Source organism: Rhinatrema bivittatum, chromosome 13 (genome assembly GCF_901001135.1).
Source record: "Rhinatrema bivittatum chromosome 13, aRhiBiv1.1, whole genome shotgun sequence".
NCBI classification, from domain to species: Eukaryota; Metazoa; Chordata; class Amphibia; order Gymnophiona; family Rhinatrematidae; genus Rhinatrema; species Rhinatrema bivittatum.
Genome location: NC_042627.1, coordinates 77,461,001 through 77,484,726, shown reverse-complemented (window position 1 = coordinate 77,484,726; position 23,726 = coordinate 77,461,001). Strand labels below are relative to the sequence as shown.

The following is a 23,726-nucleotide window of genomic DNA, read 5'->3' as shown; positions in this document are numbered from 1 at the left end:
TGATGGCTTGGACTTCTTCAACCCGAAGAGCTGCTCCATCTTGTTGAGTCAAAGCAGACGTCCCTTCGGGATCATCTGAGCGCCTAAGCAGCAACCCCGGATGTCAAGCGATGCCCCCAGGCAGAGGGCATGTAACTCATGTGGATCTGTAATGGACATGGTCCTCGGGCACCGGGGACATTACCGAAAACCGGATGAAAGAAAAGGGGAATAAAGAAGGCGAAGGCGGTGGGGCGGCGATGGCCAGTGGGCACCGATGCACCGCCACCATGGGGAATCGACCACGAAACAAAAAACTTACCCGAATTGCTGAAACCCTGACTAGGGCACCAAAACCCGGAGATGGAACAGTGAGAAAAAAAAAACGCAAGAAAAACCAAAGTTTTCTACAAAGCCAAATAATAGCCAAAGTGAGCTCACTCACACAGCGAGGCTTACAGCTCCGCGGAAAAAGAGACTGGAGAGTGACCTCATGTGGCCACGTGATACAGGGCAGGCTGCACATGCTCAGTGGGCCTAGCCAAAAAGTTCTAGAAACTTTGACATAAGTTTTCTGCATCGAGGCGCCATCTGATGATGTCACCCACGCGTGAGGACTACCAAACTGCTTGTCCTCACAGAAAATGCCGGTACCGTCAGCTGGCCCAGGGGAAGCAGAAAGGCAAGAAAAAAAAAAAAAAAGTTCAATCTCTATCCCCCTGTTTTGTTCTCTCATTTGTTGCATTGTAACCTTTTTTCCAACTTGTTCTACGTAAACCGATGTGATAGCATATGTTGAATGTCGGTATATAAAAGCAAATAAATAAATAAATACCAGGCTGAGAGAACTGTGCGGGAAATCCCCACACTCAGATGCGAGTCCAGTCCCTTCCATAATCTCACACCCCGTCCTGTCCATGATACACACCAAGCACTGCTTTAAGCAGCAGTTAAAATGGTCTGCTTGGCTGCGATGCTCCCCGCAGGTTTAGTGCTGAAATACTGAATTGCATCAACTCATTTAGACTTCACAATCCAGAAGCCAAATTTAGGATCTGTTTTTATGTTCCTTCCCCCGTCCAATTTAAATCAAGGAGCAAGGTTTGTATTGAATTCAACTTCATTCTCAAGTAACAAGAGGTCAGGCCTGTGGATCTTATCTGTACTCATGTACAAAACATCACTGGGGCATATTTGGAACCCTGCAGGCCCACGGGTACTTTATATCCATGGACCAGCAAGCAAACATTCAAAGGGAAAATTCCTGCCTTTTCCCATTAAAAACGCTGAGCTGGTGGTGCTGTGGGTAATTCAGTATCTGCCAACCTTGCCCCCCTATACACACACACATTGGGAAGAAAAGGCTGGGACCTTCCTCAGAGGGACCATTACTGGCATTTCTGTAGCACCAGAACCTCCCTCTCTACATGAGGACAGCAGTGGGGGTGAAAAAGAAGGACTAAAAGGAGCCGCTGGCAATCAGGAGCAGCACCGCAGGGATGTTCTGAGAACTGCAACTAATCCTGCTGTTACCACAGCCTCCCCCCGGAGGAAATCCATGGCATCATCTATTCTAGCTAACGAGACAGGTGAGGCCTCCCCTGGGTAAGGGTTTCTGTTGGGACTGCTTAATACACTTCCTGGCAGCATAAGGAATGGGATGCGGCACCAGGTGCTGCTGGACTTTCAAGCAGCTCCACTAAACAACCTCCTGGGGAGATATTAAATGCTTACAAATTCGGCAAGGGCCTCCACCTGACCCCCCCCTCTCATTGTAATGAACTGAAGGAAACCCAGGGTGCTGCTGTCCTGATTGTCATCAGAGCCTCAGGCAGATAGACCGAGACATGCAAAAGAATAAAAAACAGCATCGTCGGTGAAGAGCAGACTTCGGGGATGCACTATTCCAAAAGTTACAAGACAGAAAAACAAATCAAATCCAGAAGGGGGAATAAAAAGAAAGAAAGGAATAAGAGCAAGCGAGGCGACAGAGCTCTCTGTATGGCAGCTTGCCACCTATCACTGCAATACATGGACTAACCTTGTGGCTAATCCTGTCGGACGGGGCACACCGCAGAGACAGAGAGCTCAGTCCCAGGGAGGGAAGACAGCAGTGGCTGTTATGACAGTGTCCTCCATCACCCCCCTCCCCCTCTATCTGAATTGCTGGGGTGGGGAATCTGTGAGAGAGGTCTACAGCGCTGCCGGCCGTGCTTACCTCAAGCAAAAAATCAGAGACATCATGAACCAGGAGTGTGAGAGTCCCCACACGGATGTAGTTTACGCACCAGGAAAAGTTCAGTAGAAAGATGGTGGAGAAATGGTGAACAAGCTGGATCTTAAAATCCTGAGGACAGATCAGAGCAGCAAGACGTCACTTCTCTTCTCGGGCTAGCATACCCTGGGGCTGTGGGGGAGAAGGGGTGGGGAAGAGGAGTGGGAGAGGGGCAGTAGAGTAGCAAGTCCCAGCCCAGCACACACTACTAAACCACTAGCCACAAGATTTTTCTACCCTTCCTCTCCCACCGGGAGGCAGCTGTTCCTCTTCCCCACCCCCATATCTAAACCCCGCTGGCCCCGCATAGACAGGAGATCCAAAGATGGTCTCACCCACAGATCCTACGAAAGGAAAATTGGTTCTAACCTGCTAGTTTTTATTCCTGGAATATCACAGATCAGTCCAGACCAGTGGGTTTTGCATCCCTACCAGCAGATGGAAGCAGAGAATATACATTTTTCAGGCACTGCTATTTAACCGAGCGCGCCACCTGCAGTCCCTCAGTATTGACCAGTACCAAAGCCAAGATGTCTAATCCCAAACTCCAAGGACCTCTCCCTCTAAAGCAAGCTGAGGAATAAGTTGGAAATCCCAACCAAACTGACCCCTGAACTAGGGTAAAGAAAAGGAAATTTCAAATAACTGAGAACTATGTACAATCTCATTCATAATTCTGCAGCACAAATGGAGAAATTACTTACCTGATAATTTCGTTTTCCTTAGTGTAGACAGATGGACTCTGACCAGTGGGTTATGTGCTCCTCTGCTAGCAGATGGGAGACGGAGTCAGATTTCAAGCTGACGTCATCCTGGGTACATATAACCCTGCACTGACCTCACTTCCTCAGTATCCTCCTCGAAAAGCCATTGTGGATAAATATTTTGCATAACTTGGTTATACTTATTAAACTTGATTAACTGATTCAACTGAATTAAAAAACTGGAGACCGCCAGTGCACTCAATTAAGTCAACGCCAACATCAGACTAACTGTGGGTGTCTTGAACTAAGGGTAGGCAATGGCTTACCCGCATTTGTTTGGTCTCAAGGTTCGCTTTCCCAGGTCCTCCTTCTCTGGGGGCAGCCGTGGGCAGGATGCTGAGTCCATCTGTCTACACTAAGGAAAACGAAATTATCAGGTAAGTAATTTCTCCATTTCCTAGCGTGTAGCCAGATAGACTCAGACAAGTGGGATGTACAAAAGCTACTCCCGGACAGGGCGGGAGGCTACCCGTGGCCCACTTAGTACTGCCCTTGCGAAGGCTGCGTCTTCTCAGGCCTGAACATCCAGGTTGATGCCACCTGGAGAAGGTGTGTAGGGAGGACCATGTTGCCGCCCGACAGATCTCGGTGGGCGATAGCAGTTTGGTCTCTGCCCAAGATATTGCTTGGACCCTAGTAGAATGAGCCTTAACCTGCAGTGGTAAGGGCTTATTTCAGCCACCTTGCTATGGTGGATTTTGAAGCCTTATGACCTTTTTTTGCACCACTCCATACCACAAAAAGATGATATGAGAGCCGAAAACCATTAGTGTCTTTTAAGATACTGCAACAAGGCTTGTTTCCCATCCAAAAACCTCAACTCTCTTGCGTGAAGCGCTGCTGTGTCCAGATTTGGGAAAGCAGATAGCTCCACAGATTGATTGAAGTGAAAGGATGATACCACCTTCGGAAGAAAGGAAGGAACCGTACGCAGAGACTCCAGCATCCTTAATCCTCAGAAACGGATCCCTACATGACAAAGCCTATAGCTCCAAAATTCTCCTAGTGGAACAAATTGCCATCAAAAAATACAACTTTTAAAGGTAAGATCTTTCATAGTGGTCCTTTGAAGCGGTTCGAACGGAGCCATACACATCCCCCTGAGAACCAAGTTAAGGCTCCAGGGGGGACACAACTTCCGCACCGGAGGCTGCAAATGCTTCGCCCCATGGAGAAAATGCACCACATCTGAATGTGTAGTTAGGGCTGCTCCCTGCTCCTTGTCTCAAAGACAGTCCAATGCCACCACCTGGACTCTAAGGGAGTTAAAGGCCAAACCCTTCGCCACCCCCTGTTGTAAAAAGGTCAAAATGTGCGCCACAGATGCTTGAGTAAGTTCAAGTCCCTGATCTGTGCATCAAGACTAAAAAAAAAAAACTCTCCACACCCTCACATAAGCTAAGGATGTTGAGGTCTTCCTAGCTTGTAGCAAAGGGGAAACGACATCCTCAGGAAATCTTTTGCACCCCAGATGCTTCCTCTCAAAAGCCAAGCCGCAAGACAGAAGTGAGCCGCCTGATCTAAAAATATGGAACCTTGGTGCAGCAAGCTGGGAAGATGAACGAGGCGCAATGGTCCGTCCACCGCTAGACTGATCAAATCCGCAAACCAGGGCTACCAAGGCCACTCTGGCGCCACTAGAATCACCTCTCCTAGGTGAATCTCTATTCACTATAATACTTTGCCCACCAGCAGCCACGGCGGAAATATGTACAGAAGAACTCCTTGCGGCCATTGGAGCACTAAGGCATTGACCCCTTCCGCTCCGCATTCTTGTCTGCAACTGAAGCAGCATGGAGCTTTGGCATTCCTTTGAGTTGCCATCAAGTCTACGCAGAGGATGCCCCACTTGCAACGGATAAGCCACATTGCTTCCTCCGACAACTCCCACTCCCTGGGATCCAGCTGACGACGACTGAGAAAGTCTGCTTGCACATTGTCTATCTCAGCTATGTGAGAAGCCGCCAATAATTCCAGATGTCGCTCTGCCCAGCGTATTAACTGCTGGGCTTCCTGAGCCACCGCCAGACTCTTGCTACCACCCTGCAAGCCACCGTTGTCACATTGTCCAACAAAATTCTTACCGGCCACCCACATAAGAGAGGCAGAAAGGCGCGCAACACGAACCACACTGCCCTTGTCTCTAAGCAATTGATAGGCCAAGACACCACCTCCTCCTCTGACCACCAGCCCTGCGCCGACTGAGTCTGGCACACAGCCACCCAACCGAAGAGGGTGGCATCGGTTGTGACCACTATTCAATTTGGAACCTCCAAGGCTACACCCCAACTTAAGTGGTCCCGACCGAGCCACCATGAGAGACTGGACTTGGCCATCTCTGTAAAAGGTAACGATAGATGAAACTGCTCCAACAACACATTCCACCGGGAAAGCAACGCTCTCTGCAACGGTTTCATATGAGCAAACGCCCAAGGAACCAATTCCAACATGGATGCCATGGAGCCGAGAACCTTCAGGTAATCCCATACCTTGGGAACCACACTCTCCAATAAGCTGTGAACCTGCCTCTGCAGCCTGCCGATTCACTCTCTGGTGAGAAACACTTTCCCGATCCTGGTGTCAAAACGCGCCCCCAGGAACTCCAACACCTGAGGAGTTAATTGACTGACAGATTCACAACCCATTGCCATACAACCTTCAAACCAGTCTCTGGAGGCACCCACTCCTGAACCACTAGCTTCTTTACCGATTTATGGAAAGGAAAGGCCTTTGCCAGACCTCTTAAGCCATCCATGACTGGATCGACCTCTTTCTAATCAGATTCCTCCCAAGGTATCTTAATTTCCAGCTCTTTAAGGACACAGGGAATCAGGGGCCACAATTCTTCCCTGTGGAAGAGACAAACCACCTTAGGATCGTCCACTTTCACAGTTGGGGCTTGACCCCCACCCCTCATCCAGATCCTGTCTCTGGAGAAGAATCCACCTCCAGGGAAACTCTCTATCATCCGACTCTCCCGAGGCCTTGTCCACAGCATCCGAATGTGCAGCCTTACCCAGAACTTGCCAAACCCTGATCGCCACACTGGCCTGTGTAACTTTGGGCCTCTTGCTAGGCCACGGACTCTGCGGGCCCTCCTGCTTGGAAAGGCAGCATCCTGCGGCCTTCCTGGCAAAATATGCCTTATGGAGCAAACCTGTCAGGTCCTCAGGAGGTCCTGCATCCTCCTCAGAAAGAGGTTCCCGGGCCCCCGGACCTCCGATAGGATAAGGATAATGGTGGAGGGAGATCCCCCTCTCCTCCTGCAGTTTGAGATGCACCTGCAAGAGATGCCAAAACAGCCGTCATTCCCGTGCAAGCTGGGAAGAAGCCAGCAGTCGCGCCGGCATCACTCGCAATCCCCGTGGCGTCTTGATGCCTTCCCCGGAGAGGCAGCGGGAACACAGGCCAGTTTGGGACAGGCACACACATCACCACACACTGAGCACTGGCTGCCACGCAGCATAGTTCCCACCAACTCAATCGCGTGCACCCCAACCGCCATTCCAAGGACGCCGAAATATACAGCCTTGCGCCTACTGGGCCGCCTGCAATCTGCCCTGCCGAACGTCTTCATTTTTTCTTTTTGAACTATGAATACTTCCCTAAATCTGGGCAGCAGGCTCCGATGTCCTCCTGGGGGTGAAGGAGCTAGCTCCACCAGTTATCCACCCCTGGCGGCGAAAAGGACCGAGCCAAAAAGGGTCCCCAATCCCTGCTCATCCACCTCAGGACCAGAAGGGATGGCCCCACTTGACCTGCCAACCTAAGAAGAGGAAATCCTAATCCCTCATTAACTTTTTTTTTTTTTTTTTTTAACTATTTTCCAGACTGCAGGTTTTGCACCGCCACCGTCTGCTGGAGACAGAGAAACACTGAGGGCCTGCAGGTGGCACCTCAGGTTATGTAAAGTGTCAGTGAAGCTCTCTCTTGTCGCCATCTGATGGCAGGAAGGCAAAAGCCAGGAGTCTGGACTGATCTGGGTACGTACAGGGAAAGAAATACTTTCCTGCTTCTGGGTGCTCCTGGCTGGTGAGAAACCCTACTCAACCAAAGGGATGGCTCTCGAAGGAACCTGACACCCCTGGGAGCCCCAGTCTTCGCTTCTTCCTTTCTTTTTTTTTTAAACTAAGTTCAGACTTCAGGTTTGCACCTCTGCCATCTGCTGGAGACAGAAAAATACTAAGGGACTGCAGGTGGCGCTCTCAATTAAGTAGCAGTGCCTGAAAAGAGTTTATTCTCTGCCTCCATCTGTTGGCAGGAAGGCAAAACCCACTGGTCTGGGGTATGAACCATGTCCCAGCAGAGCCTGGACAGCACTACAGCAGCTCGATGGAGATTATCGCAAACTGGGCAGACTACAGTCCTGCTGGGCCATCAGGTCTGTGTTTCTACGATTCACTGGGCACACAGGACCTACCTTTCTCCTGACGTCGGAGGCAACGCTGAACAGCAAGGACCAATAGAAGCTGAGCTCCACCACGTAGTACCAATACTGGGACGTCAGCACGGTCTGCGGGAAATGAAGGGACAAGTTACCTGCACGCCACAGCCCTCGGTGCTCAGCCCCTGCGGCTTCCACAAGTCACTACTGATCTGCTCAACTTCCACTGCTTACACAGCAGCAAAACGGAGAAAGACACAGATCCCAACTTCCCCGAGATCCCTGACACTCGTCAGGTAATGTGGGTGTGACTGCGTGTCTATGTATCCAGGCCAGAATTAGAAAAAAAGGAAAGCAGATTAACTGACTTCCAAACTCTCTCTTAATAAAGTTACGAGCTGGCTGTGTTACAATCAAGTTGTAGGCGAGCCCTTTGTAGTTTACCAAATAGGTTTTCCTAATGACCCGATGAAGTGTGCAGGACTGTCATAAGCTGGTCCAATAAGGTTGCCTTTCGCTGATTTTTGTATGTTGTTTTTATTCATTATCATCTATGGTTCGTACTGTTCCCCGCTCTGAACTTGGAAGGGTGTGGCCAATAAAATTTTACCTTTATCCATCAATCTCGGACTCTTTTTAATGCAGGAAACCCTTCAGAATCCTTCCCCGATCCCCTCCCACCCTCCCCTTCCCTCAGGCTGAGACTGCATTCACCACTAACCTGGAGGATCCCCCAATTCCTTTAGCCAAGAGGCACCGACAGCAGCTCCGCTGCTGGGCCATCGGAGCAGCCCATTCAGAATCATTTCGAAAACAACCATTTAGATTTCAACCAGGAGTCATGAGAACGTGTCTGGGCCAGAAAAGGCAAAGCTCAAACTAAAACAGCTGAACACATTCCAGGGGCTGCGTTTCTGTTTTCTATGCCCTATTGGGCTTTTTTTTTCCTTTTTAATTGGAAAACTGACATTAAATAAAAGCAATTAAATATTTCTGGCAAAAGACAAAGCCAAGGCAAGCAAGGGCACTGGGGGGCAGAGGGAAGGCCAGAGGCCGGCAGCAGGAGGATCGTCGCGTTGAGGAAGCCGCGACAACCTGCGGTGCAGCCTCGTGAAAGGGAAGCCGCATCGCGGCTGTATCATTTCCACAGGTTCTCTCGCGCCCCCTCCTGAAGCTCCTTGCGTGGATGGCTCTTCCATCACAGCTGCTCTGACTGGCCTTCAGACCCGGCCCCGAACCTGGGAAGCCTGCCAGATGATATCTCAAATATTACCCGCCAAGATCAGCAATTCATGGGTCAAGCCGGTCAAGGCCATCTCAGGCCTGGCAATCTGCCAGGAATTTGATGTAACGAGAGCAGCTGAACACAAAAAAAGGATCATCGGCGTGGACCAGTGGCGTCAAAGAAGCAAGTCCACCTCCATAATGCAAAGGTCAGCTGAATACCCTCCCCCACAGAGTGCTCCCCAAGCTGCTGCCTGGTACCCCCCAGGAGTGCCCACCACCCTGCTGAGCATTGCCCCATTCCCTGGGGCTTAGGGATCAAGGGTCACAGCTGGAGGTCAGATTCAAAGCCCGTGACTGCAGGGTTCCAGAAGGAGCCAGGACCATCGCTGTAATGAGCAGACCAGGTAAGGCTAGGTAAGCTGCCACGGGTCACATCAGGTCAGTCTCCCTAAAAGGAAATCTTCTTTTCATTCAATTTATAAAAAAGATAAATGAAAATAATCGAGACACAAGGAGGTCCATGGAAACCGAGGCGGGGAGCAGGAAAGTTACCTGGGAAAGCGTCCCCTGGATAGTCCCCTAGGCCAGAGGCTTCTCCAACCAGACTCTCCCAGCTAAGCTCGCCTTGCCCCCCACCCATCTCCTTTTTACCCAGCTAAAATGTATCCGCTCAGCAGGGCAGGAACTCGGGATTTGCCGGGCAACTGAAGACGTTATCGGGACAAACCCTCTGCACATTGAGGCTGCCAGGGCTGTGGCACCAACCTGTAAGGCCGCTAAATCGTTTTGAAGGGGTGCCAAATTAGTAGCCTGCCCGAGCCTGAATGCTACTTCAACAGGCCCCAGGATCAACCTGCACAGAAACGCCGGCGAGCTGGTGCGACTGCACACGAATGTGTCCTTTATGTCCCAGAATGGAAGGACTGAATGACTCACCTGCTTCGGGTAACCAGCCCACACCTGCCAGATCTCGTAAGACCATGGTTTCTGTGAAAGACAGGACGACAGGCCGTGCTTTAACAACATTTTTTTTTTTTGTACCTTTCCACTCCTTATTTCCTCTATTATCTGACCTGGAGGGGTAAGAGGCCACCTCTCTCATCTCTCCTCCTGCTCCCATTTCCCCTATATGACACAGCCGGAGCACTTCTGCAGAGCTCTGCGGCCGAGTCAGCAGGACGTGGCTTCCTAGAGAGCCACTCTCTGTGCATTTCTCTGACTGGCCAGCAGGTGTCACTGCAAGAAGAGGACTCTGTAGGCCTACGGGTGACAGAAGGTCAGGCTTAGAAGCCAGGACCCACACGGAGCTCCTCAGAGCCCTCAATGTGCCTCCTTTAGTTGAAATTGTTAGAAGAAGAAAAATCAAAATAGTCTCCACAACCAGACCTTAAATTCTGGAAATACAAAGCAGCCAGCAGTGGAGGTCACTGCCTACTACTGAGCAGCTGAGCAACAGACCAGAAAAGCTTTTTGCTGACTTTTAATAGTGATAATGAGGGACTCTTGATATTTAGAAGACTGCTGTAGTGAAAACACAGTTGTATTTTTTTTTTTATTATTATTATTTATCAACTTATGAAGTGCTGGATAAGATCATTCACATGCCTGCATAACTGTCCCCATGCCAAAGAGCTTACCACAGCCTGCTCAAGGACCTTAAAAACATCCTCCTGCAGATCGCATTGCTCAATGTTGCAATGAAGAGGCCATACATAAAAGCATTATCTTGTCCTGTTCCCAGCCTAGTTTTTCCCTGGCTTTTTATCTCCAACTGAGCTCTCAGCCCATAGTTGTTCAAATACCCGTCACCAGGCCAAGGCTGTGACCCCAGATTACCATAAAATGGCAGAGCGCATTCACCAAGCGAGGCGTTTACACGTTAGTTTCTGGCTACTGCCAGAAACTCGAGGTGATAGGAGGTGGCTTCCTTACAGCTGCCTGCAGAGCCGGGCCACGCTGAAGCATTGCTGTTTTCATCTAATTTAAGAAAAAGAACAAATTCCAACTTACATCATACAGGACTGCGACCCCGCCAATAAGTGCCGAGAGGTAGAAGGTGAACCGCCAGCTGCAAAACAACAGTTACCGGGGTGTAAGTCACTGAAAAAAAAAGATCAAAATGCTGCCTTCCATCTGCCTAGAGATTCATTCAGTTTGGGTAGATGCACCTAGAACCCACGCCACCTGCACCTCCCCCGTCCTCTCAACCCTCTTCCCTCCGTCGTTACAGGGCTGGCCTCCACTCGTAGGCCGATTTCAGGCCTTCAGCTGGGCTTCTTACAAAGCCAAAAATGTAAGCCAGCACCCAGAGCCCACGTCTTGTGATAAATCCTCCCAGCCAGCAAGATCAGTGAGGTTCGGGCTTTGAAGCCCGACGGAGATGCAGGACTGCTGGTTAGGGCTGTGACCGCTGCTCCCTGCAGGTCACCCCCAGTGCTTGCATCCGGGGATCCTCTGCATTTATCCCACACCTTTCGGAATTCGGCTACTGTTTTTGTCCTCACCACCTCTTCCGGAGGGTATTCCAGGCATCCAGCAGCCTTTCTGTGAAGAAATATTTCCCGATGTTGTTCCTAAAACTTATCCCATTACAGCTTCCTATCATGACCCCTAGCCTACAAATTGTTCTCCACTGAAAAAGCTTTGCTTCTTCTGCATCATTTATATTTTTCAGGTATTTAAATGTCTCTATCGTTGCGTGGGCCTCCCCGCCCGGTCTCACCTCTCCTCTAGGGTAGACATATTAAGTCCTTCAGTCTCATCTCATACAGCTTTTGGCAAATAACACCCCCCCCCCCCCCCCATTCTGGTTGCCTCTCTCTGAACCACCTCTAGTCTGCCTCTATCTTTTTTGGGGGTTGGACTCTTGTGGCAGATACCAGGAGGCAGATTTTCTTTCTGTCCCGTGAGGGAGGACGTTGTGCATTCGTACACACCGTTCCCTGCCTGCTCTGGGGAAACCCTTAGAGAATCCTGTCCCTAAAGCCCGTGTCTGGAGGTATCTTTATGGAGCCGGATCCTGTGCTGCACTCAAAAGAGCTGAGCCCGACCAGCACGAGCAGAGACCTGACTTCGTCTTCTGCTCATGCTCCTCATGCAAACGGTGAAATCCAGTGGCCAAATGGAGGTCCCATGATCGCAGGGTCCTGGTTTTTGGCCCCTAGTCAAGGGAAAGAGGGCTCATGGTACCAGATCCCAGCTTGGACTGAGCAGGAAGCCGAAAGGAGCAGAAGGGCACTGCAAACCATTTCTTATAGCATTAATTTAGCTTATCAGGTAGGGTCCTAGTCAGGTAGCATACTCCAGGCCTCACAGCCTACACAAATCTCTGAAAGAAAGAACTTTTAAATGAAATGCTATTACCACCCTGCAGGGGCTTCTCAGGGCTGCCCACAGATTCCCAAGATAATTGTTCTTCTGGCCTGATTTTGTGCAGTTCAGTTGTGCTAATGAAAACGGGACATTACCACCCATATGATGACTGCAAGAGCGGTCAGCTTAGGCACTGAATGGAGCAGAGGATCATGGGACAGGCCTGATGCAGAGGCTCCAAGAGAGAGGAACACAGTGCTCCCTTTTGTTTACTGCCAGCTAAATAAATCTAACAACATGCAGCCAAGACAGAGTGACGAAACAGATTGGCTAAGAAGCCAGAAGCCGGAGGCCTGCCTCTGACTGGTGTGAAAGTGGGAAGTCCCTTTCTCTCCCTAGGGCTCCTTTTGCCAAGGATAATTACAAAGCAGCACAAGGACATTATTCACCCTCCCCGAGGAAGCACTCACCTGTCCAGGGGGTGAATCCCTCTCTCAGTCATTTGTGGCAGTTACTGGACAGCACTTGCTCTGGCCTGCTCAGCTGCAAGCTGCTTTGCACGTTACTATAATGGAGCATTTTATGCGGCAAGACTAAACCGAGCTCTTCCACTGGCCTCTGGTGCCAGGGCCCGGACTCCTCTCTCTTAGGAAACGGAAGTGAATCTAGGTCAGGCCCTGTATCAAGATCTGCCCCGACAGGAGGAGCGCCTGCCTCTTACCAACCCTAAGGCTAGGCCAGAAAAACACCGGGCAGGAAGAGCATTCACAGTCACAGGAAAGCAAGCAAAAAAGAAAATAACTTTGGAAGTTTCAAACTTTCTCCCCTGACGACCCAGCCTGAAGCACAACCTGTGCTAGTGTTTCACTAGGAGCTCCCGATAGGAACGACAAGGTTAACTGTGTAAATGAGTCACACTGGCCTGTGAGTATGAAGCCAAAATAATCTCAAACGCCTGTTTCTATTATGCCCAAGGGTCTCGGAAACAGAGGAAGGTGCACGGTCCTTTTACAGAAGAGCACAAACTCTGGTGATGGGGTAGGTGGGGGTGAGGGTTGTGGGTTGGGGGCTTGGAGTTTGCTCATAACAGAGCTGAGATCGGGGAGGGCAAAGAGGGAGAAACTGACAAGAAAATGGTTTCTGTATGGATGCCTGGGGATACAGGAAGGACAAACGTATGCCAGGAAGCTGTTTATCTTTTCTGGTTTTTCAATTAATTTAAACAGAAACAGGACTCATGACTGTGCCGTCCTGTGTCACATCACATGTTAATCTTTCTCTTCATCCTGTCTGAGGGTGGATCCTGCTACAAACCAGCGTGTGGCGTTACTTATCCAGCGAATGACTGAAGCCCACCAGGGGAATAGACAAATGCAATCTAAAAACAAAACACTCCCCAGTGTCTTCTTATTCAAATGAAAGTGAATTAAACTGCATGGAAAGACATTTTTATATAAAGGGTAGTCTTATCTGTTTACTAACAATATCTCCATAGGGCCGCCACGAAGCTAGCTAAGGTGTTTTAATCATTAATGGCAAACAGCCCACAGCCATCAGTTTGAGTAATGACAGCAATCTTACTAAGATGTACATTTATCTGGCCCAGAACCCCACCAGAGCCCACAGCACATCACGGTTCCAGGATCCCCTCCATGAAGAGGCAGGGCGTACGTCTGTAGGCACTGCCTCTGTGTACGTACACGTGCGTTTCACCTGCTCCTTTGTGTTTCCAGCTCATTCAGAACCAGGGCCAAGATCCAAAGCCGTGAGCCTCCATTTGCAACTAGCCTGGGTTTGCCCTCTGTTTTATATACCTTTCCAGCTTACGCCTAACCCACTCGTTACAATGATGGGGTGTGGGCCGGGGGCCATGCATCAGGATTCTCTCCAGAAGCCCACAATCACGGATCCTAAATCCAGCCACCAGATGTCACCCTTAGGCAATGGCCGTGACCTTCGTCCACAGCGCTTCTCTGAGCCACCACGATGGCCCGTCTCCATCTCATGAAGATTCATCGTGAGGGTCCCAGAGGACAAGTTACGACTGTGTGAGCTCTCCACCATCTCACAGCTTCAGCCAGTCCTGATCGACTGAGGAACTGTTTGCCTTTATGCTGTAAACACTTGAACTGCCTCAGTGAAACAAATTTTAAAACATGCCATTTTAATAGGAAACTTAAAAATAAAAGCTTGAGAGTCTGAATTTCAAAACTGATACCAGGTTGCTTTGTAAGTGGGGTTCTGAGTAAGAGATTGATGTCTTCAGCGCTGGGAACCTTTAAACCCCCTATTCCAGCAGCACCAGTAACATTTCAGCATCCACTTTCTTACCAGGATTCCTGGAATTTCTTGAGTAAACTGGGTCTGTCTTGGTTTCGCCGTCTCCTAAACCACCTTTCCACCTGGACTGTAGTCAGGTTACACTTCTTAGCCAGGCCATAGACCTCTGGCTGCAGAGAAAGGAAGAAAAATCCAGCCTTGAGAAATGAGCTTCTATCACTCCCTCCAATTCCCCTTCAATCTCTTTTTTTTTCAATTTAAGCTTTATTGAACATTTTTAACAAACAATATACATCCCATAATGTGTGTGTCACTCACGTTTCATCCATTACAATAAAAGTCATTACAGAAACGCACTCTACTGCAAGAAAATAGAAAAAAGGAACACTTCAATCTCTTTTAAGGCACCATTAAGGACCCCCAAACTTTGCCATTTACAAATCTGGACATTATAATACAACTGTACACCGTTGTGAAGGTATAGAAAAACAAACTATAAACAATTTCTTTAATTTTGGTCACATATTAATTGCATCAGTAGCATGGGATCTTCTTAGTGTTTGGGTAATTGCCAGGTTCTTGTGGCCTGGTTTGGCCTCTGTTGGAAACAGGATGCTGGGCTTGATGGACCCTTGGTCTGACCCAGCATGGCAATTTCTTATGTTCTTAGTTAATCCCCAGCCTGTAAACACAAGCGCACACAGCTCAAAAGCAGAGCCATACTATGTACATAGTTTATGGATCTGGGTCTATATGTAAGTCTTAGATCCACATTTAGCATCCTTTTTCTGAGGCCAAAACATCTGGATATAGCAGGCGTATTGCTTTAAACTAAATGCTGACTTCACTACTTTATGCTTGAATGAGGACAAGAATTTACGTGTCTAACACCAGCGTCAAAGAGGTCTGTAATCTGCAAGCTTCATCAGCGAGCAAAAGACTTGGTGCAGAGGAGGAAACTTCCAGGGGCCAGAGCAGAACAGGCCCCCAGCTATTCAGCCATGGATACAGCTCAGGAAGTTTGCAGCATGCAGGCTCTGGCGCCAAGATCCAAGCCGTCAAAGGCCAGACCTCAAACTACGCTTCTGCACGCAGCCATTCCTGAACAGAAACAACCTTGGCTTTTTCAGCTCCTTTCAGCCACTCGTCGAACTAGAAGCCCCCTGCGCTTTTAAAGAGGACACTAATTAAAGTATACATATGTCTCTGAAGTAGCTAATTTTATCATCTGCGCCTCCAACATGTCTCGGTAATATCAAGTCGCATTTCTTAGACTTTCATTGCTCTTGAATAAAACATTAAAGAGCTTGATTTATAACGTGCATTAATAGCCTCCGTCCTGAAAGAAGCCCGTGCCCTCTTATACACTCACTCTCTCTCTCTGGTGATGTGATGGAGTCACTTAGAAATCAGAGCAGGTTTATATTCCATGCACAGAAAATAATTTAGATCACCAGACATGAAACCAGCTTCTAGATAGATACCTGCGAATTGCAGAATTAAAACTGCAAGAACTTTTTAACATACACAGTAACTTAGGATTATCCCAGGAGTCTGGACCGATTTGGGGGATGTACAGGGAAAGGAAAATTGGTTCTTACCAACTAATTTTCGTTCCTGTAGTACCACAGATCAGTCCAGAGACCCGCCATTTACTGGGGGGGGCGCTGCTTGTACTGTTGCTTTCTATATATAGTGCGAAGTTGTTGGAGGTTTTCAATGCTGATTGTTTATGTTAAATTTGGGAAACAAGTTTTCTGTTGTCTTTTTGGGCAACTTCACCTTCTTCTGGCTCGTTGGAGGGGAGCGAGTTTGCTTAGAAGGTTGCTTAGAAATTTATGGTTGTTACTGTCATCTTGGCTTAGGTACAGGTCAGTACTGAGGGACTGCAGGTGGCACAGTGGGTTATGTGCAGTGTCCGTAAAACTTTCTCAGTCTCCATCTGCTGGCAGGGAGGCAAAACACAGGAGTCTGGACTGATCTGTGGTACTACAGGAACGGAAATTAGCAGGTAAGAACCAGTTTTCCTTTACTACGATAGGAAACTTGCTGGGCAGACTGGATGGACCATTTGGTCTTTTTCTGTTGTCATTACTGTGTTCCCTTAACTTGGGTGGGACCTGGAGAGTTTTGCCGTAGAACATGCTCACTAAAGCACATGAAGCAGGAGCCCCAACATCCAAACGATAATGCCTTGCAAAAGTGGACAACAACTTCCCAGTTGCCACCCAGCAAATTTCATGTGGAGACACCTGATGTGATTCAGCGCAGGAAGTCGCCTGAGAATGTGTCAAGTGCACCCCTAAACCCCCCAGCAGCGGGCACCCTTTAGAAATGTAAGTCAACTTGATTGCTTCCTTCAGCCACCGCACAAATGTAGCCCTTAGATGACATTTCCCTTCTCTGGACGACTCCACAGTACAAAGAGGTGATGCGATCTACAAAGAAGAGATGTGATCTATGGAAATCCTAAGTGACCTTTAGATACCTCAGTAATGCATGCCTCCAATCTAAGAGCCTAAGCTCCCCCGCATGAGGTGTAGAGGAATCCAAATCCATAAAAGCTGGAAGCTCTACTGTCTAAGATGGAACGCAGAGACTACTTCAGGCAGAAAAGAAGGCACCATGCATAAAGATTACCTGTAGGAAGGGACCTCAACAAGACAGCGCCTGAAGCTCCAAAATTCTCCTGGCTGAACAAATAGCAACTAAGAAAACCACTTTAAGAGTCAAGCTTTTAACCGTAGCTCTCTTTAGTGATTCGAACAGAGCCTCACACAATCCTCTAAGGAATAGATTCAGATTCCAAGATGGACAAATGTTCCACACTTGAAGACACAAGTTCTTAGCTCCCTGAAGGAACCATAAAACATCCGGATGAGTGGACAGAAGATACCCTCGCACCTTACCCCGGAGACAACCCAATGTCACTACCTGGACCACTCAGAGTTAAAGACCAGTCCCTTGATTACATCCTTTCTGTAGAAAAGCCAAAATATGCGACACCATAGCCTGAACAGACTGAAGCTGACAACAGCAAGTCCTGGTCAACAGCAGACCAGGACTTGAAGATCCTCCAAATTTGCATATACAACAAGGATGTAGAAGGTGCCCTCCATCCAAGTTATCTCCTCTCAGAAGCAAAGCCGCGAGACAGAAGTGAGCTGCCTGATCCAAAGATTTTGGGCCCTGGTGGCAAACAGTCGACCAATGTCTGAACTTCAGGGGCCCATCTATGGCCATGTTGATCAAATCTGGGAAGCATGGTCGATGTGACCACTCTGGAACTACCAGAATCACGTTGCCTGGATGTTTCTCTATCTGCCGTAATCCCTTGTCCACCAGAAGCCACGGGAGGAAAAACAAATAAGAATCCCTTGAGTCCACAGCAGCACCAGAGCTCTGATTCCTTTGTACAGTGTTCTGTTCAGCGGCTGTAAAACTGCGAGGCCTTGGTGTTCTCTTTGGTTGGGATATCCCCATCTTCTGTGAATGACACACATCGCTGCCTCCGACAGCACCCATTCCCTGGGGTCTAACTTTCTCCAATGATAAAATCCGCCTGAACATAGTTCACTCCGGCAATGTGAACTATGCCAGCTGCTCCATGTGCTGCTCTGCCCAGAGAATCAACTCCTGGGCCTCTCGTGCCACTGCCTGATTCTTGGTTCCGCCTTGACAGTCGATGTAGTCCACAATTGTTGCATTGTCTGATGGGATCCGTACTGGAAGGCCGCGTAACTTTGGCAGACAGGCAAGCAATGCGAAATGCACCGCTCTCGTCTCTAACCAACTGTTAGGCCATGAGGCCTCCTGTTTCAACCACTGGCTCTGCGCTGACTGATCTTCCACACCGCGCTCTATCCAAAGAGGCTTGTATCAGTGGCAACTATTATCCAATTCAGAATCTTCAATTTCGCACCATGCTTGAGATTGGTGTGTGTAAGCACCACGAAAAAAAGACTGCCCTGGCTTCCCCCCCTAACAGACGAGGAAGATGAAACTCTTCCAATAACGAATTCCAGTGGGAGAAGAGCCCCTTGCAGAGGTCGCATATGTGTGAACATCCAAAGCATTAATTCCAATGTTGATGCCATAGAACCCAGTCCTGTAAATAAGTCCCAGACCCTGGGCACCGAAAGCTCTAGCAGAAGCCTAACCTGACTCTGCAATTTCAGCAATCTCTCTCCATGAGAAGCACTCTCTCCGCTAGTGTGTTGAACTGAGCTCCCAGATACTCCAGAGTTTGTAAGAGGACTAAATGGCTCGTTGCTAGGTTCACCACCCATCCTAGAGACTTCAAGCACATCGGTACCTTTTGTACCGACTGTTGACAGAGGTCATTTGATTGCATATGAATAAGCCAGTCATCCAGATACGGATACACCAACACATCCTCCTTTTGCAATGCGGTTGTTGGTGAAGGTACGTGGAGACGTTGCCAACCAAAGGGAAGTACTCGAAACTGAAAATGTTCCCTTAGGATCATGAACCTCAGGAATCTCTGGTGCTCTGGCCTGATGGCTATGTGCAGATACGCCTCTATCAAGTGAAGAGATGCCAAGAACTCTCCCTTGTGTACTGCCGCTGTGATGGACTTCAGAGTGCCTAAGTGGAAACTGGGAACCTTGAGAGCTGCATTTACCTTCTTTAAATCCAATATCTCTTGAATTAGATACAGAGGGGAAAGAAACAGGATACTTAACTTAAAAATGACCTCTGGCCACACCGAGCGTGTTCAGGGTCTGAGCCAACAAACTCATCAAGACACCTCTGTGAAAATAAGAAAAATCTGAGCAGAGACTGATACGGCTCTCAATCATATGCAATTTCTGCCTCTTCTAGAAGTGAGAAAGCCAATTTCCCATCAGAATCCTCCGATGAATCATGATCCACACCTCTTTGATCATTACCAGGGGCAGCCTCCCTGCGGCATTTGCCCGCCGTGACTGATAAATGGGAGGCCCAAGCCCGTGATCCCTACACAGCAGGTTGCTTTGCCTTCGCTGGGCACTCCTGCAGAAAGGTCTGCAGGCCCTGGAAACAGGAGGAGGAGGAGGATGGATCTGTACCAGAATCCATAGGCCCAACCTTGCTCTCTCCAACCTCTCTCAGGGAAGCTTCAGCCCTGGGAACAAGGGAGAACTGACCATTGCCTCGCCTCCCACTCGCATCCCCACCAGAGACACCATAGGCCGAGGGGAACTCCCAACACGGGCAAAAACTGTAGAAGTCAAATCGCTTTGAGCATCTAAACAGCGCTGACACAAACAGAGAGAGAGGGAGGACTGAATTGTCATCAGAGAACGAGCCTCACAGATAGCAAGGCGCTTGGACCTGTTCGTCCCTGGCACCTAGCTCTCCTGAACTTCGGCTCTAGGCAGCCTCCGTGTGCACACCAATGCCACCTGGGCATACCCGCACACCCCTCCAGGATGTATGCAAATACGCGCTCAAGACTGGGGCGGTCGTACACGCACAAGTCCATGCGCAAATACGCTCTCTAGTACCTGCGCAAATACGCGCTCAAGTCTAGGTCACAGACGTACACGCTCAAATCTAGGCTGTGGCCTTACACACACAGGTCCCAGCATATGCAACCGCCACACGGTAAGAATGTGCGCACGTGAGAAAAGAACCACCTCAGTGGCCTACCACACGGCTAAGTAAAGCCTGCCTGCACCTTCAGCGCATTTAGGCCCGGATTTGTTTAATATTCAGCACCGAAAATCATCGGCCTGAAGAGCTTCTCAACAGCTCAGGCCTCCTGACTGGCTGGCTGAGAATCCATAACTGGGGCCAAGAGCCAGCATCTCGCTAAACACGCTTTGTGCATAAGCAAATTAAAACCAGCAGGAGACCTCTACTCCTCCTCAGTGCAAGTGCCTCTCTGCACCTCTGCAGGTGATAGTTGGAGGGGATTCCCCTATCTCTCCTGCCGACGCTGCTAGGGAATCGAAAATGGCCACCGTTTCTGCGCTGATGAGGAAAGCCTCAGTGCTAGACCCCGTCATCCGTGAAGCTTGTTTTACCGGTGCTGCCATGTTTGACGCAGACCCCTGAATGCTTCTGCTGCACGCACACGCTGTTCCTCCTCGCACCCGTGGCCCCGCCAGCACCTCAACGGCAAGCAGGGGAACAGTCCCTCAGTGCCCCGGAGCCAACACCCGGTCACAGGCAGAGAAGCTGCTGAAAAACCCCATCACTGAGCTGCTAAGGTAGCTTCCCAATCCAGAACCTCGCTGCTGCTGATTCCTCCAAGGAGTTCCTGGTTCTCTCTTTTTTTTTTTTCCACTCTCTGAGAACAAATAAACAGGCCGATTCAGAAAAACACGCGAGAGAGCTGGCGAGCGCCCACTCTCCTGGGCGCGCGATTCAGGAGGGTAGCCTATGCAAATTAGGGCCTGCAGTAAAAGGAGGCGCTAGGGACACTAGCGCGTCTCTAGCGCCTCCTTTTTGACAGGAATGATAGCTGTCAGCGGGTTTACAGCCGACGCTCAATTTTGCCGGCGTAGGTTCTCAAACCCGCTGACAGCCACGGGTTCGGAAACCGAATGCCAGCATAATTGAGCGTCCATCTTCTAACCTGCGGGCCGCAGGCCAATTTTTAATTTTTTTTAATTTTTACCTTTTTTTTTACACTTTTGGGGCCTCAGACTTAATATCACTGCTTTTCTGTGCACTTCCCCAGCGCCTGCAAAAATTAACGCCAGCTTTTGGGCAGGCGTTGCTTTCTGTATCGCGCGGGAATACCTAATAGCGCCCGCAACATGCATTTGCATGTTGCGGGCGCTATTAGTTTCGGGGGGTTGGACGCGCGTTTTCGACGATCTATTACCCCTTACTGAATAAGGGGTAAAGCTAGCGCGTCAAAAACGCACATCCAAATGCGGGTTAACAGTGCGCTCCACCGTCGAAAACACGCGTCCAACCCCCCCTCCCCCCCCCCCGAAACTAATAACGCCCGCAACATGCAAATGCATGTTGCGGGCGTTATTAGTTATTCCCGCGGGATTCAGTAAGTAAAATGTGCAGCCAAGCCGCATATTTTACTTTAAGAAATTAGCGTCTACCCAAAAGGTAGGCGCTAATTTCTGCCGGGGAAGTGCACAGAAAAGCAGTAAAAACTGCTTTTCTGTGCACCCTCCGACTTAATATCATGGCGATGTAAGTCGGAGGTCCCAAAAGTTAAAAATAATTTAAAAAAAAAAAAAAATTTAAAAATCAGCCTTCGGCTTGTAACCGGACGCTCAATTTTGCCGGCATCCGGTTTCCGAACCCATGGCTGTCAGCGGGTTTGAGAACAGACGCCGGCAAAATTGAGCGTCGGCTGTCAAACCCGCTGACAGCCGCCGCCTGTCAAAAAGAGGCGCTAGGACGCGCTAGTGTCCCTAGCGCCTCTTTTTACCGCCGGCCCTAATTTAGTGAATCGCGCGCACAAGAGAGAGGCGCCCGCTCTCCCGCGAATTTTACTGTATCGGCCTGCTAGTGAGCAGAGTTCTGGCCCAGGAAATGAATTGGAGAGTCCTTGGCATGGCAACGTGCGTCATCGCTCCCGAGCTTCCTGGCTGGTCTGCAGGACTCTCTTGCTTATAACACAGCCATCCCAGGAATGCAGCAAACTACTTCAAGAATTTCAAATCAAATAAGTTGATGGGTACGGACAGGAATTATTGCTCTCAAGACACGGCCTCTTACCTGGGAGGGATGTTTACAGGACGAGTCGAAAAACTTCTCCAAGTGGGTGAGGCTGGGCCTTCACTCGCACCTTGTTCCTTATGCCCATGGCTCCTGCTATGGGGGTTGCAATGTATCTGGGGGGAAAAAAAGAGGCAGAAGAGAGTTTAAAAGACCACAGGAGTTCCTCTGTTCTCCCCCCCCCCCCCGTGCAGCTCTCTCACAACATCGGGGGAGGGGCACGTTTACAGCACATACAGAGTGGAAAGCGCTTGTCATCTTCCACGGAGGCATCTGAACTGCTACTAGGATCCAGTCCGTCTAATAGCAAACGTGTTCTCCGCACCACTCCAGCGTGCCCCTGGAGGGCTGGACACGCTTCTCAAGGGCCTATAGTTGCCAAGGTCCTCTGGCCCCTGCTGAGTTTGATCGTTTCTGTTGGCAGGTGCTGCCTTAAGGGATTTGGCCCCGTGCAGTGTTCCTACCCAACATGCCAGGGCATGTTTACTCAGAGCTGGGAACTTTACGAGGTTCTTAACAAGCGGTAACTTCATTTTAGCAAACCAAAGGCCGGACCACCTAAAACGCCTCCCCTGGGCGTAGCAGTGCTGAAGCCTAGCTCTACCTCCCACAAAAGACGCTTGCCTTTTAATCAGATAACATTTTACCAGGCTGGAGTCTCTCTGAGCTTATCACACAGCAGGAGGCTATCAGGGGCACAGAAGTGCTACTGACATGCCCCCAACCACAGTAACAATCTTATTTTCTATTGAAAGAGATTCTCTCTATGCTGGAGTGTATACTATGGCTCTACATGACCAGCAGGGAGTTTTAATTCGCCCTACTTTTGAGTCAGCCAAGGTGTGAAGCAGCTCATCAGAGATTACTGGTGGCAGGAAACTTCCCCCTGGATAAGTCAGGGGCCAGTGAGGAATTCTCCTCTAGACAAGAGCGTGGCAGAAAACGTTTTGCAGGCAAGGCCTCTGTTCCTCTGGCACTCCAGCACGATCCTCTGGAACATGAAAAGTAAACCTGGGAAGTGCAGGGAGTGCAACCGTGTGCTGCGCGGGGCTCCAAAGCTCTGCCCGTTTATTCTCTATCTATAGCCTTAGGAAGAAAACATCATCTTTTTTGGACCTGACTTGCATGATCAGAACCTGCTCACAAAGAATCCAAAAGCAAGAAACCTCGCCCATATTCACAAACACTTAGTAGCCAGATAGTCTTAGGCAATTGCCATCTAGGAGTGGGCACCACAGAATGGACCTCCCCTTTAAGATCTGCTGGCTATTTCCTAGTTACCCAGGCTGGCACTGTCACAGGATGCGGCCTCATTGGACCACTGTTCTGACCCAGCCTGGCACTTCTTATTCATGCCTGCTAGAGGGGCTTTCCCCACTAATCAGACCCACTCTATCCCAGCCATAGCAGGGGACCACAGACTGCAACTTCCTTCAGTTCCAAGTGACATGTTAGGAACCATAATGTAATTACAGATTTTAAGCTATTATTGTGCACCTGCGTGCTGCTGGATGGGAATTATTCTAAACTGTTAATCTTAAAAAGCTCGAGCAGAGCTAATGGGGATGCAGGAAGGAACATGGTTCTCTTCCTAGACGTCAAGCCCCAAAGCATGGCAAAAGAACCCAATTTATACCGTGAAAAGTGATTTTCCAGGGCATTCACGATGGAAGGGGGGAGGGAGGGAATCCAGCCAATGGCCCCAGTTCGAAGGACCTCGCTGCAATGGATGCAGTGCAGCGGGAGGAGGGCAAGCTCTGACGAACGGACTGCTGGAGGCACAAATGAAGGTCCCTGCACCTCGGCT

At 49.4% G+C, this 23,726-nt stretch overlaps 1 protein-coding gene across 1 annotated transcript in view; it reads right to left on the bottom strand.

Moving 5' to 3' along the window:
- The window catches only part of LOC115074751 (ceramide synthase 2-like), a 37,821-nt gene extending 14,548 nt beyond the window's left edge, over positions 1-23,273 (bottom strand). Inside the window, 8 exon segments of the mRNA XM_029574513.1 lie at positions 2,198-2,326; positions 7,439-7,531; positions 9,566-9,616; positions 10,640-10,697; positions 14,273-14,391; positions 21,920-21,959; positions 21,961-22,117; positions 23,201-23,273. Of these exon segments, the coding sequence (XP_029430373.1) occupies positions 2,198-2,326; positions 7,439-7,531; positions 9,566-9,616; positions 10,640-10,697; positions 14,273-14,391; positions 21,920-21,959; positions 21,961-22,117; positions 23,201-23,273 (720 nt within the window).
- Between the last annotated feature and the right edge of the window lie 453 nt (positions 23,274-23,726).